At 32.1% G+C, this 13,707-nt stretch overlaps 1 protein-coding gene across 1 annotated transcript; it reads left to right on the top strand.

The window, feature by feature from the left end:
• Nucleotides 1-1,827: 1,827 nt before the first annotated feature.
• On the top strand, nt 1,828-13,313 carry LOC127855992 (uncharacterized). Its single transcript, XM_052391930.1, has 7 exons — nt 1,828-1,884; nt 5,709-5,891; nt 7,029-7,150; nt 7,554-7,630; nt 11,592-11,735; nt 12,234-12,353; nt 13,132-13,313. The coding sequence occupies exons 2-7, from the start codon at nt 5,718-5,720 to the stop codon at nt 13,146-13,148; spliced, it is 654 nt and encodes a 217-aa protein (XP_052247890.1). The 5' UTR covers nt 1,828-1,884; nt 5,709-5,717; the 3' UTR covers nt 13,149-13,313.
• Nucleotides 13,314-13,707: the final 394 nt, after the last annotated feature.

Consider the following 13,707-nt stretch of genomic DNA (forward strand, 5'->3'; position numbering starts at 1 on the left):
TTAAATTTCATCGCAGAATGCACAAATTATTTCCCCTTGATATGTTCCATGATTTTATGTTACACATGTTTCTAAAGAAATTTCCCATTGCGTATTTTTTCGTCAAGATGTTACTTGGAACATAATTATTGACATGAGCTATAATTTATACACATGTACTTGCACGCGTTAGGGCTTTTTCATCCATGAACATTCCTTCCTAACACCACACTTGATTTGCAAAAAGATGCCATACTCGATTTACACCAACATGTGAACGTGTGTCTAAAAACTAAAGATCAATCTATTTGTGGATTAACGGACCAGTCGCATTCATGTTAGATTGGTGAAGAACTCGTTTAGGTTTACGTCTGTTCTCGGCTATCGAATCTGTTTGTAATGCGCTTCTCACCTCGGCAACCGGGGTTCAATACCCGTTCTCGAAAGAATGTGAGTTGGAATTTTGGTCACTCCATACATTTGGGCGTTCCTCCGGGTACTCCAGGTTGCCCTACAATACAAGAACACACCAATTTAGATATAATTTAAAAGGAGTCCCAATGTTAATTACCGGTAGGTCGCTGAAATATTCGGGTTCCTGACATAATGTATTGTCAGGGGCGGAAGGGCCTTAAAAACTTCGAAATACACACATATTGCCAAGATGCTGTGCACTCAAACATTGGAACATTCAATTTATCATGACTTCAAGGGTACATACTGTTAATGCAGACGCAGTCTTGCGGCTACACTTAAAACGCAACACAAGTTTATGCAATAATAGAACTTAAATTGTAATAATTTAACATTTGTGCATACACTTTACAAATAAATTCTGTTACACCATGAATTGTTTTAAAGTAAGTTATAACATTGTTATTCGCGCTATTTCAACAATGTATTATGTGCATGCATATTCTTTAGGTTTACAAATTGTCGATGTAAGGAATAGTTGCCCTTTGAAAATACTTTCAAAGCTCTATAAATCAATGATCTATGATAATTAATCATTTGTAAAGGGTGTTGATATTACAATTTTAATTTTACTATATGGATGCTTCTTTACATTAAATTGAAAAGTGATTCTTTGAAGATGCATACTTTTATCCTATTATTTGCTATGCAAGATTGCTATCTGTTAAATTCCGATCCAAGGCAGGATGGTCTCGTACGCAGTGGCTAGACAACAACCCTAGAGGCATTAAGGTGTGCGTTTATATTACTTTGATTTTCTCCTTGATGTCTTCATGTTAGTAACAAATTTGTAAAACGTATTCCCCATTTTTGCAGTTGCGTATCCTGCTGTTTTGAAAATGTGGGGGAACAGTCCATTTTCATTCAAATTAGTAGAATGAATAACGATGTAAATTTCAAGATATTGTTAGATTTTTAAATAGAAGTTTGTTTAAACACGCATCAACTATACAAGAATATATTGATCATATATTAACATGTGAAAGATGCATGTTTACACTTCTTAGGATACTCATGCATAAATTGAATGATAATAAAATTGCACTAACGTGACATTGATGCGTGATCCAGTGCCTAAACACAATTTGGCAGCGGAAGATTATAAAGACAATTTCTTAAATATTGTTCTTGAGGCGAATCATAAAAGATAGTAAACATGCACTCAAAGTGTTATTGTTGCAATATTGAGAGTTTTATAACTGACATATATTTTTTAATTATCCAACTAATCGTGAAACATTTACAAACTCATTTTGCATTCACTGAAAGCCAGTGCACCAATGAATTGATATTGCTACGCCGCTCCATAAAGTAGCAATGACCAAAGTTAAACATATTTGAATTTGTATTAATTTAGTTAAGCTCTTCAGATCCAGAGAGTTGTTTTCCGGAGAAACATCGATATTTTCAACTGTAAAGCCACCTGTGGAAGTACGTGCTTTACTTATCATACATTTATGTACTTGTGATTTTCTGGATTAATATATCACAATTGTATTTTATGTTTTACATAAATCGAAACTTACGATGTGTTAAATACGCTTTATAGTTAATTATATATTCATGATTGATGGTAATTGTAAGAATCGAGTTGGACAGTATAAGATGCTTTTGTAACAAATGGCTTTATTGCTCGATGATATATTGGAAGTTTCAAGGCTTGGAGGTGTAGTATTTTTTATATAAAATAACACATTTAGGAAAACGAAACTCTATTTTTCATTTCTGAACACATATTATTCAAATTTAATTTAGAACTTAAACCGTGAGTTTGAGCACATTATTTCGTGTTATACTGTGCCTCTGCCAATTGTATGTTTCATACAAACGTAATGTCTATTTTATTGTAGGAAATAGTTGATTCAATCGGGAAACACTGTAATCGTTAAGCTCAGCATGTAATCATACACCATTTCTTAACACTGAAGGTTCGTTCGAGGATTCTATTGAATACATGTACACTTTTTAAAAACTATTTAACGTATTATATGTTCTCAAAAACAACCGACACAAAATCAAACAAACACACTACCTCATTGTATATACTCGGAAATCTATCCTTATTAAAGTACTATATAAAGCGCATCCACTTTTGTCGACAAAAATAAACTACAAGTTAACATTTCATATACTAAATTCGAAAATAGAAATAAGCTTAACAAAAATATAGAAATGATTTTTATGTTAAAAAGTTACCGAATGTTTCCATTTTATTTTATTCGAATTATTTTTATGTATTCATTGTGTAGTCTATTCTGAAACTTGCAATAAATGATAAAAATTAGTCATGCTTGTCTTATTCTTAGTTCTGATAACACAAGCCATTTGGAAATAAATGATATAGAAAAACATTTGTGATTTGTTACGTGTTAAAAACAAATAATACGCAATAGATTTGTCTATAATACACATGGATAAAAGGCAATGCTATACTTTGATAAGGGTCCACTTTATTTTACAATAATCTTTTGAATTTCGGAATATTAAGTTATAATAATTGTTTGTTAGGAATTACATACATTTTATGTCAACATGCATTTATTTCCAAAGGAGCGTTTAATGCGCACGAAGGCTGGGGCATTTTTAGCTGTTCAATCAAAATTGTATGTCAAATTAATTGTCAAAATGAGATTCTCATTTAGCATTATGTTTGTTTCTTCAGTATTAATTTTTTTTATTTTTGTTTATAAATTTGAAGATTTTGTCTCCGTAACAGATTACAGTAAATATTCGGTCGGTTGCTTACCATCCAGTCTTCAGTATTCTATCCAAACACGTGACATACGTTTCAAGAAAGTAAACTTTTCCGAAAAGGGCTATATTTTACTCAGTCATATGTTTTCATTGATTGAATTTATAAACTATTATGTCTCGTTAGTTTTATAGTTGTTCAACAATAGTTGTTTATTGGTATATGGAATACGCCTTTATAATTTTATTAAGAAAGAAAAAAACAACCATACAAATTTCAACACACGTAACAAACAAACAACTCAAAATGCTTTACTTTACAATAATGCTTTTTCTGGCATGGCTTTAAACTGCTTTTGTATATGGCACTTAAAAAAAATGAAAGGTCGATTATTTATGTAATTCGTATTTCGACGCAGCTATTTAATATTGGTTTTGACCTAGATTTCTTGTGACAATTATGCAGCGGGAACATTGACTGCTTATAGAATCGCGCAAACATTTATGCTTCAGGAAATATAGACTTTCAACAACGAATGAATGCATACCAACAACAGTTGGAGAATAAACTGTACATAGTTGCATTATGTCATGTAATGTTAAGTAATGTGAAACATGTGTTATATACATATATTATACTACTTCACATGTGTGGGATCGATTACATTGTTAGGTGCTACAATCATAGGGTTATATTCAATCACATAAATAAAAACTATTTCATTTAGCCTCCAGTTTGAGACTTCCAAAATAATGTCAATATGTCAATTCACGTGTAAGGAATATAGGTTACGACTCCCCTAATTAATTTATTGTAATAATTTTTTTTTGTAAAAATGAGGACATTTTAAATTTAACGGGGGATTTGTTTTGCAAATAAATGAGACAAACATATTAAATCGCAAATTTGATAGAGCTTATATTTCTTGTATCGATTTGTTCAAATTGTATAGGAAATTGAAACTTTTTCACAACCCGAGAATTAATTCTAACTTGTTGGTCATAACAACTCCAAGAGCATTCTATAAATATCGCGCGGATGTTTTTATACAACCACATAATCAGGTTTTTAATACTTTATTGTTTAATTGTGGTCGCCATTTTTGTTCTGATGTTAAATATTAAACATAGTATGCTAAAAGGTTATCCTCGTAGATTTTCATCAGATACTAACATTGTTAAGTTTAGAGGATGGTACAGATACTAACATTGTTAAGTCTGGAGGATGGTACAGATACTAACATTGTTAAGTCTGGAGGATGGTACAGATACTAACATTGTTAAGTCTGGAAGATGGTACAGATACTAACATTGTTAAGTCTGGAGGATGGTAGAGACAAATTCAAATCCATATAATTTAAGAGGCTTCAATAACAAAAACATACTTTAGTGTAATCAGAGAAAAACGCATAGATTCTTAAACTAACTGTTTTAATGTTTTCTGTTACTCCCATTTAATCATTGTCAACAGCTTTCAATGAAAGCGTTGTTGAACGGTTTATAATAATGAGGCTCATTACTTATAGAATGCTTTCTGTTGGATAGTTTAATCCGTGTAGTGACTAGACAAACGCAATGCTATTTGCATTGTCTTTATAATACGTATGCTTTATGTCAGTGTTGTGATGTTTAGAATTATATTTCATAGATTTTATTGATACTGTTACTTTAATTCTGTAATGTAATTGATTCCATTAAAAACATTTGTTTTATAAATCATTTATTTTTATTTTTTTGGTCTTCTTACAAACACTGTTCGCAAACGATGACACACATTATGTTGTTGTTTTTGCTTTTAAACATTATATGTTAAGTTCTGTTTGATTTCGAATTTAAAGAAGATGGTGTATATTTTCCCCTTTTTTTATCTTGATATTAATTACTGCGCTTCCTTTAGAAAATTATTGTTCAATAGTAAGAGTTAAACGGATTTCAGTCTCAATTGTGTGCATTTTATGTCGCACAATCGGTTTTATTTCGATTCAGCAAACATGCTCGGGATAAGTCAAGTTCCGACCCGCTCGTTTCTGACAATTTGTACTATTCAGTTGAATAAAAAAATGTCATTTGTTGAAAAAAAGAGAAAAATATTGGGTATATAAGTCGGCTTCTTTCTTTGTAAATTTGTTTCCAATTCCCCACTTTTATACGAATATGGAATAAAAGTAAAAATGAATCAATATAGAATTCATTTTAGTTATTCTTAAGCATTTTATTTCATAGAAGCTACTTCAGCGGATATGATCAAATGTAACGAAACCTTATATTTAAATAATCGAATAATAACAAATTTCGAACACCTAATAGAAAAAGGATTTTATTCAACAAAACAACTTTAAGGATCAGCAAACAATTCCGTCGGGGTAAGCAAAACAAACAACGTTCTTAATTTTTGTTTAAAGAATAAAAAGCACATCACCATTTAACATATATGGACTGAAAAATACAGGTGTTGAAGCCATGAATGCCTACATTTACACTGTCAAGAATTAGACAAAGACTAATATTTCATAGGAAGCTCGACTAAGTAATCCCTTTAACTAATACTTGACCATAATTTTAAGGCAAAAGTTATGAAGTGTGTGATTGGTCTTATCATCGCTGCTGTGTGTGTGCCCGTGATTGACGCACACTTCGAACAACACGTACTGCCGAATTTTGCGAACACGTATCAATACCGTCCTCCAAAATGCAACAAGTTCCAATCTCGCAGACCAAGTGTTAGCCAGCAACAATTCACGTCTCAGGTAAATGTAATAAGCGATTTTTGCTTTGCTTTGCTTTGATGCTTTGCTTCGTCTTCCGCTGCTTTAAAAAACATTCAAAATCAGTTCTTGCAAACTTTGGACGATGATTTTGTACGAAGCTTTATGCGTAAAACAGGTATAATTCATCGTGCTTTTTAAAGATTAAAGAAATTACCAGAGCAATAATTGTGTTTTCAAAAATTGCCAATGACAGCCAAGCACAATTGTCTATGTCTGCATTATTTTCAAGAGTTGTAAGTCAGTTCCTTCTACAATAACTAGGTTCACATAACTCACTAACTTGTGGTAAAGAGAAAGTTTCATCAAATCTTTTTTTTAGCTTTTGTACATACGCCATACATAAAAAATAAGCGATTCATTTTAGTATTTTACTTAACCTAAAATACTACAGATTTTGTTACAGAGACAATATAATTTTACTTTTTGTGTACAATCTCAACAGGTATCATGTTAGCCATGTGTGAAGAATGTGAGTAATGTACTTACTGGAAAATATGAAACCAAAACGACACTAAATATGATTGTGTTAGTTCTGATTAGTACTTGTAAATCTTATTGTCACATAAACATAACATAAATGTGTTAATTTACATATGTTTTTGATATTATAATTTCATATACATTATATGGAGACATTTATGAAACAAGCCACGTGGTCCAGCCAAATTGTTTTGCATACTGCGGAACACTTGGTCCCTTTTGGATATAACAAGCCTGTTGCGTAGTCTTTCCAACTGTATAACAATATCGCACAGTTATGAAATTTTGGATATTTTAGATATTGGGCACAAATTATTGTCCGTCGAACAAAGAACAAGAATATAACAAATCAAAATCAGCACTAAACTATTCACACTTTAGTACAATATAGCTTTGAATAAAACATATTCACCAGAACATGTAAACAGGGATCTTAATTAAATATTATATTTATATTTTATTATCATCCATTAAATAACTATATTTTCTGAAAACTGACTGTTTGAAACGTCGAAACTCACAATTATTGGTAAAAGATTATCAATTTAATATGATTTTTCGAAAACGGCGCTAAATTATTTATACCATTAAACAACCATTATAACTTGTCTTCACTATTATTATTCGGTCTTTTAGATAGCAACTGGCCAATGGCTGAGTTTGTACTCGGTGTTGATCGGAACGCCAGGTGCGTTTGGTAAGGCCAAACACATTTGGCGTGTCTCTGGAAACACAGTCACCCGTACGACTACAGTCAGGTATGTACCTTTCATTGTAAAATCAATAAATTGCGCGGTTTTTCTTTTTGTCCTTTCAATCTTTGTATTTACCTTTTTTGAACCGGCATCTCATATGTGATTCCTATATCATCACGGTTCTATTTAATTATGCAGCTTCATATACAGGCGTATCTTGTATACATGCGAGATAGAATCTTTTATTTTTGTTTTGGTGATATTTTCTTGTATATAACATCATGGGCTCAATTCGTTTTGAATTAAACAAAAATGCTTACATGTACGTGCATTTTTTTTCGATGCATTCATTTGCTTAATAAATTTTCACTACATTTTGATCTTAACATTGATGCATAATATTCACACAAAAGCCTATGTAAAAAAAGCGTAATACATGCTACAAAGGTCTCAATGTATTTTCCAGCGAAACAACTTGTCAAAGGAGAATCGTCAATTTCACTCTGGGATCGGACCGTTGTGGTGCAGCACTGCTAAGGGAAGGTAATTTAGAGTTTGGTAGCTTTGTAGGACATTTTCCTTTGCCCATGTTTAATACATTTACCTATGTAAGTGTGATGATATTAATAAAGGAATAAAATGAAGGCTCAACTGTCATTTATAAATCCTTTAAAGGGATCGTAAACCGCGATTGACGAAAAAAGAAAAGTTCTAAAATAACGCATTTTTTACAATTATTAGTTTATATTGATGAATATATCACTACTGGTATTTCGTAAATATCGGTTGACGGTCATTTTAATATGATCATTTGGTTATATATAGTTCGTCTTACATGGAAACTTGGCATGTATTCATTTTGAATAAGCACTTCACAAATTAATGTCAACATCGACATTGGCAATCTCCACGCAGAGTTGTCGTTCTTTGTACTCACAGCTATGCTGGTTTCCGTCAAATCTCTTCGCGGAGGTTGCGACATTGGTTGTCTTATATATCCCGATTCTGCCCCTCAGTTTTAAAGACCTAGCATGTTACGGGCTTGAACTATTTCCTTGTATTACACATGTTTTTTGTTTGGACACATTTACAACGGTTTGACGAAAGTTAAAACATAATTGTATAAATCAGTTTATGAGATCTGTAACAAAATGTCTCGTTGTTGAGAACGGTAAAATAGTAAACATATAATATATTTTATTTCGAAGCCCACATATAACAGGATTGAGGCAATCTTTGCGCCCTAAGGTCAATATATAGATATAATATGATTCTGGGTTCTACCTAATTTGCGGGCTAAAGCTAAAAGGTGTCTATTTTAATTTTCATATTGATTAAAAATAAAAGCCTGCACATATAAATGGAACAACACATTCAAATGTAACCTAGCAACCAATCAAATTTATTCGTTTAAAGACGAATGAACCAACAAAGGATTTGTAAGACTTAAGTAATAGATATTGTAACCACTAGTCTTGTTTTCAATCGTTTTAATATCACGTTTTATGGTTGTTCATTTTTTAAATAAACACAATTTAAATGTCAATCTTAAAAATCTATCGAATAGATGGAAGTAACTGCGTTTAAAAAAAAAGATAAATGTTAAACTATCAAGATAGATAAAATTTATCATAAAAGATTTAGCATCTTTTAATTACTTCCCTAACAACATTTGTTGTATCTTTCTTTACGTGTCTATTTACAGCTGTGTGTCATACATGCTTTCATCTAGACCCTGCTATAAACCAATAACTGAACGACATATTTTTGACAAACACGCATATGCGAAGTTGTTGTCCACCGAAAAAGAAAATTCTTTCTTAATAGTCAAAATATGTATTTTAATATTAATATTTTGTTTTATGTTTTTGAACATATGCAGGGAGTTCAATACGTTGAAGACAGAATATGGAATAGAAGAGGGCAATGATCATTTATGAACTAATAGCGATTATATGATATAATTTCAATGTCAATATTGTATTCTCTCTATCCTAATCCAAGTAAATCGGAAAACTATTGGTTTTAAAGTAAAGCCAAAACGTATAAACAAAACAATGATTCCCGTAGTGTTTGCATTGGGCTTGAAAGTGGACTTTTTCTTTAGCCTAAGGTGCGTCCATGCTTTATGAACTTTATGGGTAGAAGTAGAAGAAGGAATTAAAGCGATCTTAGAGTACTGCTCATGCCATAAACTGATGAAAAAAAACCACATAAAAAACAGCATAATGTTTCGAATTATAATTTATGCAAGAATACAAAAGTATATGTCAACGATTTACAGGCATATTTGCAATTAAAATATTCACAATATTGCAACTATATCATGGGACAGAAAACATAACATTAAATTACACAATATTCTATAACAAATTCCAAAAATTGTAGTTAATATTGTTTAAAATTTAAAAGTCTTGCTAGAAGTCTTCAAAATTTAATGATCCCAAAACTGAGTACCCTTCCTTGCTTGTGGTATGCTGTTTAACTACATAAATTTAATAAATGCATGTGAGCACTATTAGTATAAACATTCATTTAACATGTTTTCTATCTTCTAATTGTTAATTTCAATTCTCTTTTACTATTGTTTGCACATCTGATACTATTTTTATGCTGAAACTCTTTTTGATGATAGGCAGACACTCTTTATAATAACTGCAGTTTCTTTACAGTTTTCTTATATGTTTCATAACAATCACTTAACAGAATATTTCAAGGCCACAATTGCATAATTTCCATCACTGGCAAGTTTGATAGATCTAGAACGGCATCGTTGTTGAGTATTTAGCATCCAGTCAGTTTTGCTGCGCAGCATAATGCATATAGTGTGTGAAGCACAGCCCTTGACAGACCATCTTCTTAAATATTTAACAAAAGAAAAATCACTAAACTACACATTGTAATTTGGCAATATCCTATGTTTATGTAAGCACATTTTTTTACAGTATCAAACCGTTTACTGTAGTACAAAATGATCGGGAACAAGTTTAAATATTGTTTACAATCATTCACAGTTTGGTACGAAAATGAATGAGTGTGATTTGAAATATTGTTTACAATCACAGCGTATCTTTACATACCATAGAGAGAGAGGATCCTTGAATACATGTAATCATGTTGAATATACTTAAGAAATATCACCAAAACGTTATATACATGGACACCGTTTTTGTTAAAATAGTTTTAATGAATAGCCATATATAGAACTCATCTCAAAATCTGCTATAACTTGCTTTGTGACGAACACAGTTTCCGTTCTATAAATGGTAATTTTTAACAATGAATTGATATTTTATGTAACCAAATACAATAATTACCAACCCATTTTTAATCTATTTAGTGATTTGATGGCATATCTTTATATAGTGATGTGTAACCTATTATATGCAAATAAATGAGAATTGAAAAAGTGAGTGCAGACGAAGTAAAACCAGCTAAACTTAGCTAAAATGCAGACAAGTAAACTCGGAATAACGTTAAATGTGGAGAATAAACGTGTTCCTCGTGGATTACAACCGCAACTTACCCAAATATTGATCATGATCACAGGTTAAACTGCTTTATGAGTGAATGGTAAATGCGTTATGAATTCAGACAAGTGAAAAGTAGTTTAGTTTAGTGTCGTTATTGAAATACCACCATAATACAGATGCCGACTACAATGTTTAAAACAAATGGTTTAGACTGTCGCTTTATGTAATGAACCAGTCTATGGCTTATACCCACCGAAGGCCGGGTAAAAGGAAACAAACGGAAGCAGAACATGGGACAAGATGAGTATTCAGGGGAGGTAATTGCATCGCAAAAATATTTGTCGCGTGGCACATTTTTTTTAGATGCATCCCCTATGCCTATTGTTTGTCTAAATTTCCATATGAATGATTCAGTAAACGCCCGCTACGCGGGCTTTTACCCGTAAGATATTTAATAACGAGTCCATTTACCTAAAACAGTATTATGACAACACATGTGCTATTTTCTGTACGTCATTTGACGTGAATGTTGTAAAACTCGTAAAACTGTAGCGGTTACAAGGTTCTGAAATTGGTAAGATAAAGCATTGGTTTGCAAATTAACACATACTTTTCGAAAGACACTATTGAAGTCATTTTCAAACCTAAGAGTGTTTATTGCTTTTAATCAGGCATTTTAAAGTATATTTGTTTTCACATTTCGCTGGTTATCTGATATATTTAATGAGCGCAGGAATCTTCTGAGTTTATTAGTAAACTTCTACATGAATATCACCGGAGAGAAACGTCAAAGCGACATTATTTGAATTCAGATAGCGGAAACATGCTGCCAGCTTTTACATTTATATTTCAGTTTAAACCGGAGGGGACTTAATCATACTTTGTGATCAGTGCCATCATTACCCTTTTTTCATCAATCTAACAATCTAACTATTTCTGAAAAGATGCAGCTTAAGAATCTTAACAGCTTTCTAAGCGTCTTTGTTCAACGATGTCGTTACTTGCTGACCATGCTATATTTTCCCATTCAGTTAGTCCAGGTCAGAGGTTTGAAGTCTTCTACAGCCAAGATCCCAGCAAGTACTTCTGGTGGCTGATATGCCTAACCCCAGACCCTACATCTGGCTCCTGCATCTCTGGCTTCTTCGACCTCGTGGTTAAAGACACGCGCACGAGTAAGTAAAAGCAATCACATAAAGGACTACATTTATTAGCTAAATCCAGTTGTGTTGAATAGTTCAATACCCAGACTCGTATGGATCATCATCATTCTTAAAATCGTATTTTATCTGTGCAAGAAGCCGTAATGCAAGATGTGAAATGAAGATTTAAACAGTGCGGATGTTTATGCACTTTCACTATTTTTAATATTTCATTTATCGAACACAGATATTTTATAATTTATTTATATCCCAGTAGAAGATGCATTTTCAGTTCGCGTACTTATTCCGGTGCATTATAACACGTGTGTAACTTTGAAAGAGTCGATATTTCGGCACATACAAAATATTGACAAATTGAAAACCTGATTTGTTTTGTAACTAAAATAAATGTAAATAACATATACATATATTATCCATTATCATTGTTAGCCAAGGTTGTTTATTCATGTGTTGTTTGCAAAATGTGCATATCTAAACATTGTTATTTTAAACTTGATATTACGATTCCAGATCTGACGGGAGACCTAAATCTCGTCGGCCTTCCCTGGGACAGGATTGCCGCTGACCTGAGAGCGATCCGTGGCATCACCTTCGACAACCCCGCCGTCACCTACGTTTGGACCGGAACTGGTATAGGATGAACATATTTTTATTTTAACGTGTATTTACTGTCCGACATTTTTATTTAGTAGTTCAAACCATATACTTTAAAAATAAATAATGGAATATATATAGATGACTTGACTTTTGGTTGAGCATACTTACAAATTTCCTGAACGAGGTTTACAGAATGTTGTATAAATATTAACTGAGACAACAACATGGTCATGAGAATGGATAGAAGGCATAAAAGGGCCATTGCACAAGCTTAAACGTCTTAGTATTGGGTAGCGAATGTTAGAAGTATTGAGATTATGTGTCTCTGTCAGTGCATGAGTAGGACCATTTTCGCAACTTGTCTGTTGGTATTGAGAATCCGTCGTCACTAAATCACTTTTGTGAATTGGAGAATCATGTTTACCTTTAGAGGCTATTTGTGTGGATTCTTGTTAAGACTTAGCTCATTTTTATTTTGATTTGAGTAATGTGTATTGAGTAGTTTTTTAAGCATAATGAGGTATCGGCTATAAAATTCAGCCATGACTACGTAAGTATTGTGAAAACTTATGTTCCCTGTATTAATTATCATTCTCAAATCTGCAGCTGGACTGGAACAACAATTGATGGCAATTTTGGGGGAATAGGTTGCTTTTTTCTGTGTTGAACTTTTGGTCGACTATTTAACATTAAATATTTGTTGGCATCTTCATTTTAAGTTCGAGCATGGCTATGATTTACTTTTTTTTTAAACTTTATTATCATAATATTGTCACTGTAGATCACTTGTATTTTTGACATTAATTTTCAGAATGTCCGAATCCATAAGACGAGTAAAAGCACAGCAATCAGTCGGATGAACAACTAATACCAACGATATAATAATTAAAACCTTGTTTTTGTATCAATTTAATACTAACAATCTTTAGGTGTAGGTTATTTATGTAATGACATTTTCAAAATGTTCTGAAAATTAAGAATTCATCAAAATAAAGACCCTGCTTGCAAAGAAAGCATTACACTGTATTGGTTTTTTTCCCGTCTTTACAAACCAATAATTACACTTACGACGACAAACAAAGAATATTCTTAAAGCTGAAAAGTTCTTTTAGCGTAATACAATTAAAAATTACACGGAATTTACCACCTCCAACTTCACACTTTATTTGTTTAATAAAAATGTATTTATGACATAGACACCATGTTTAGCCTGTATATGTTCAAATTCTCAACCTATTTTGCCATGGTCGAGTATTATTCTTCATTCTTATGTCTATTGAACGCGTTGTTCAAATGGGGCATTGGTTTGAGTTATTTAATATAATCCATCTATTATGGCATAACGTTTTGCGAAAGCCTCTATCACTATTATTTTGATTATATTAAC

This window comes from Dreissena polymorpha, chromosome 13 (assembly GCF_020536995.1).
Source record: "Dreissena polymorpha isolate Duluth1 chromosome 13, UMN_Dpol_1.0, whole genome shotgun sequence".
In the NCBI taxonomy this organism is placed as follows: domain Eukaryota; kingdom Metazoa; phylum Mollusca; class Bivalvia; order Myida; family Dreissenidae; genus Dreissena; species Dreissena polymorpha.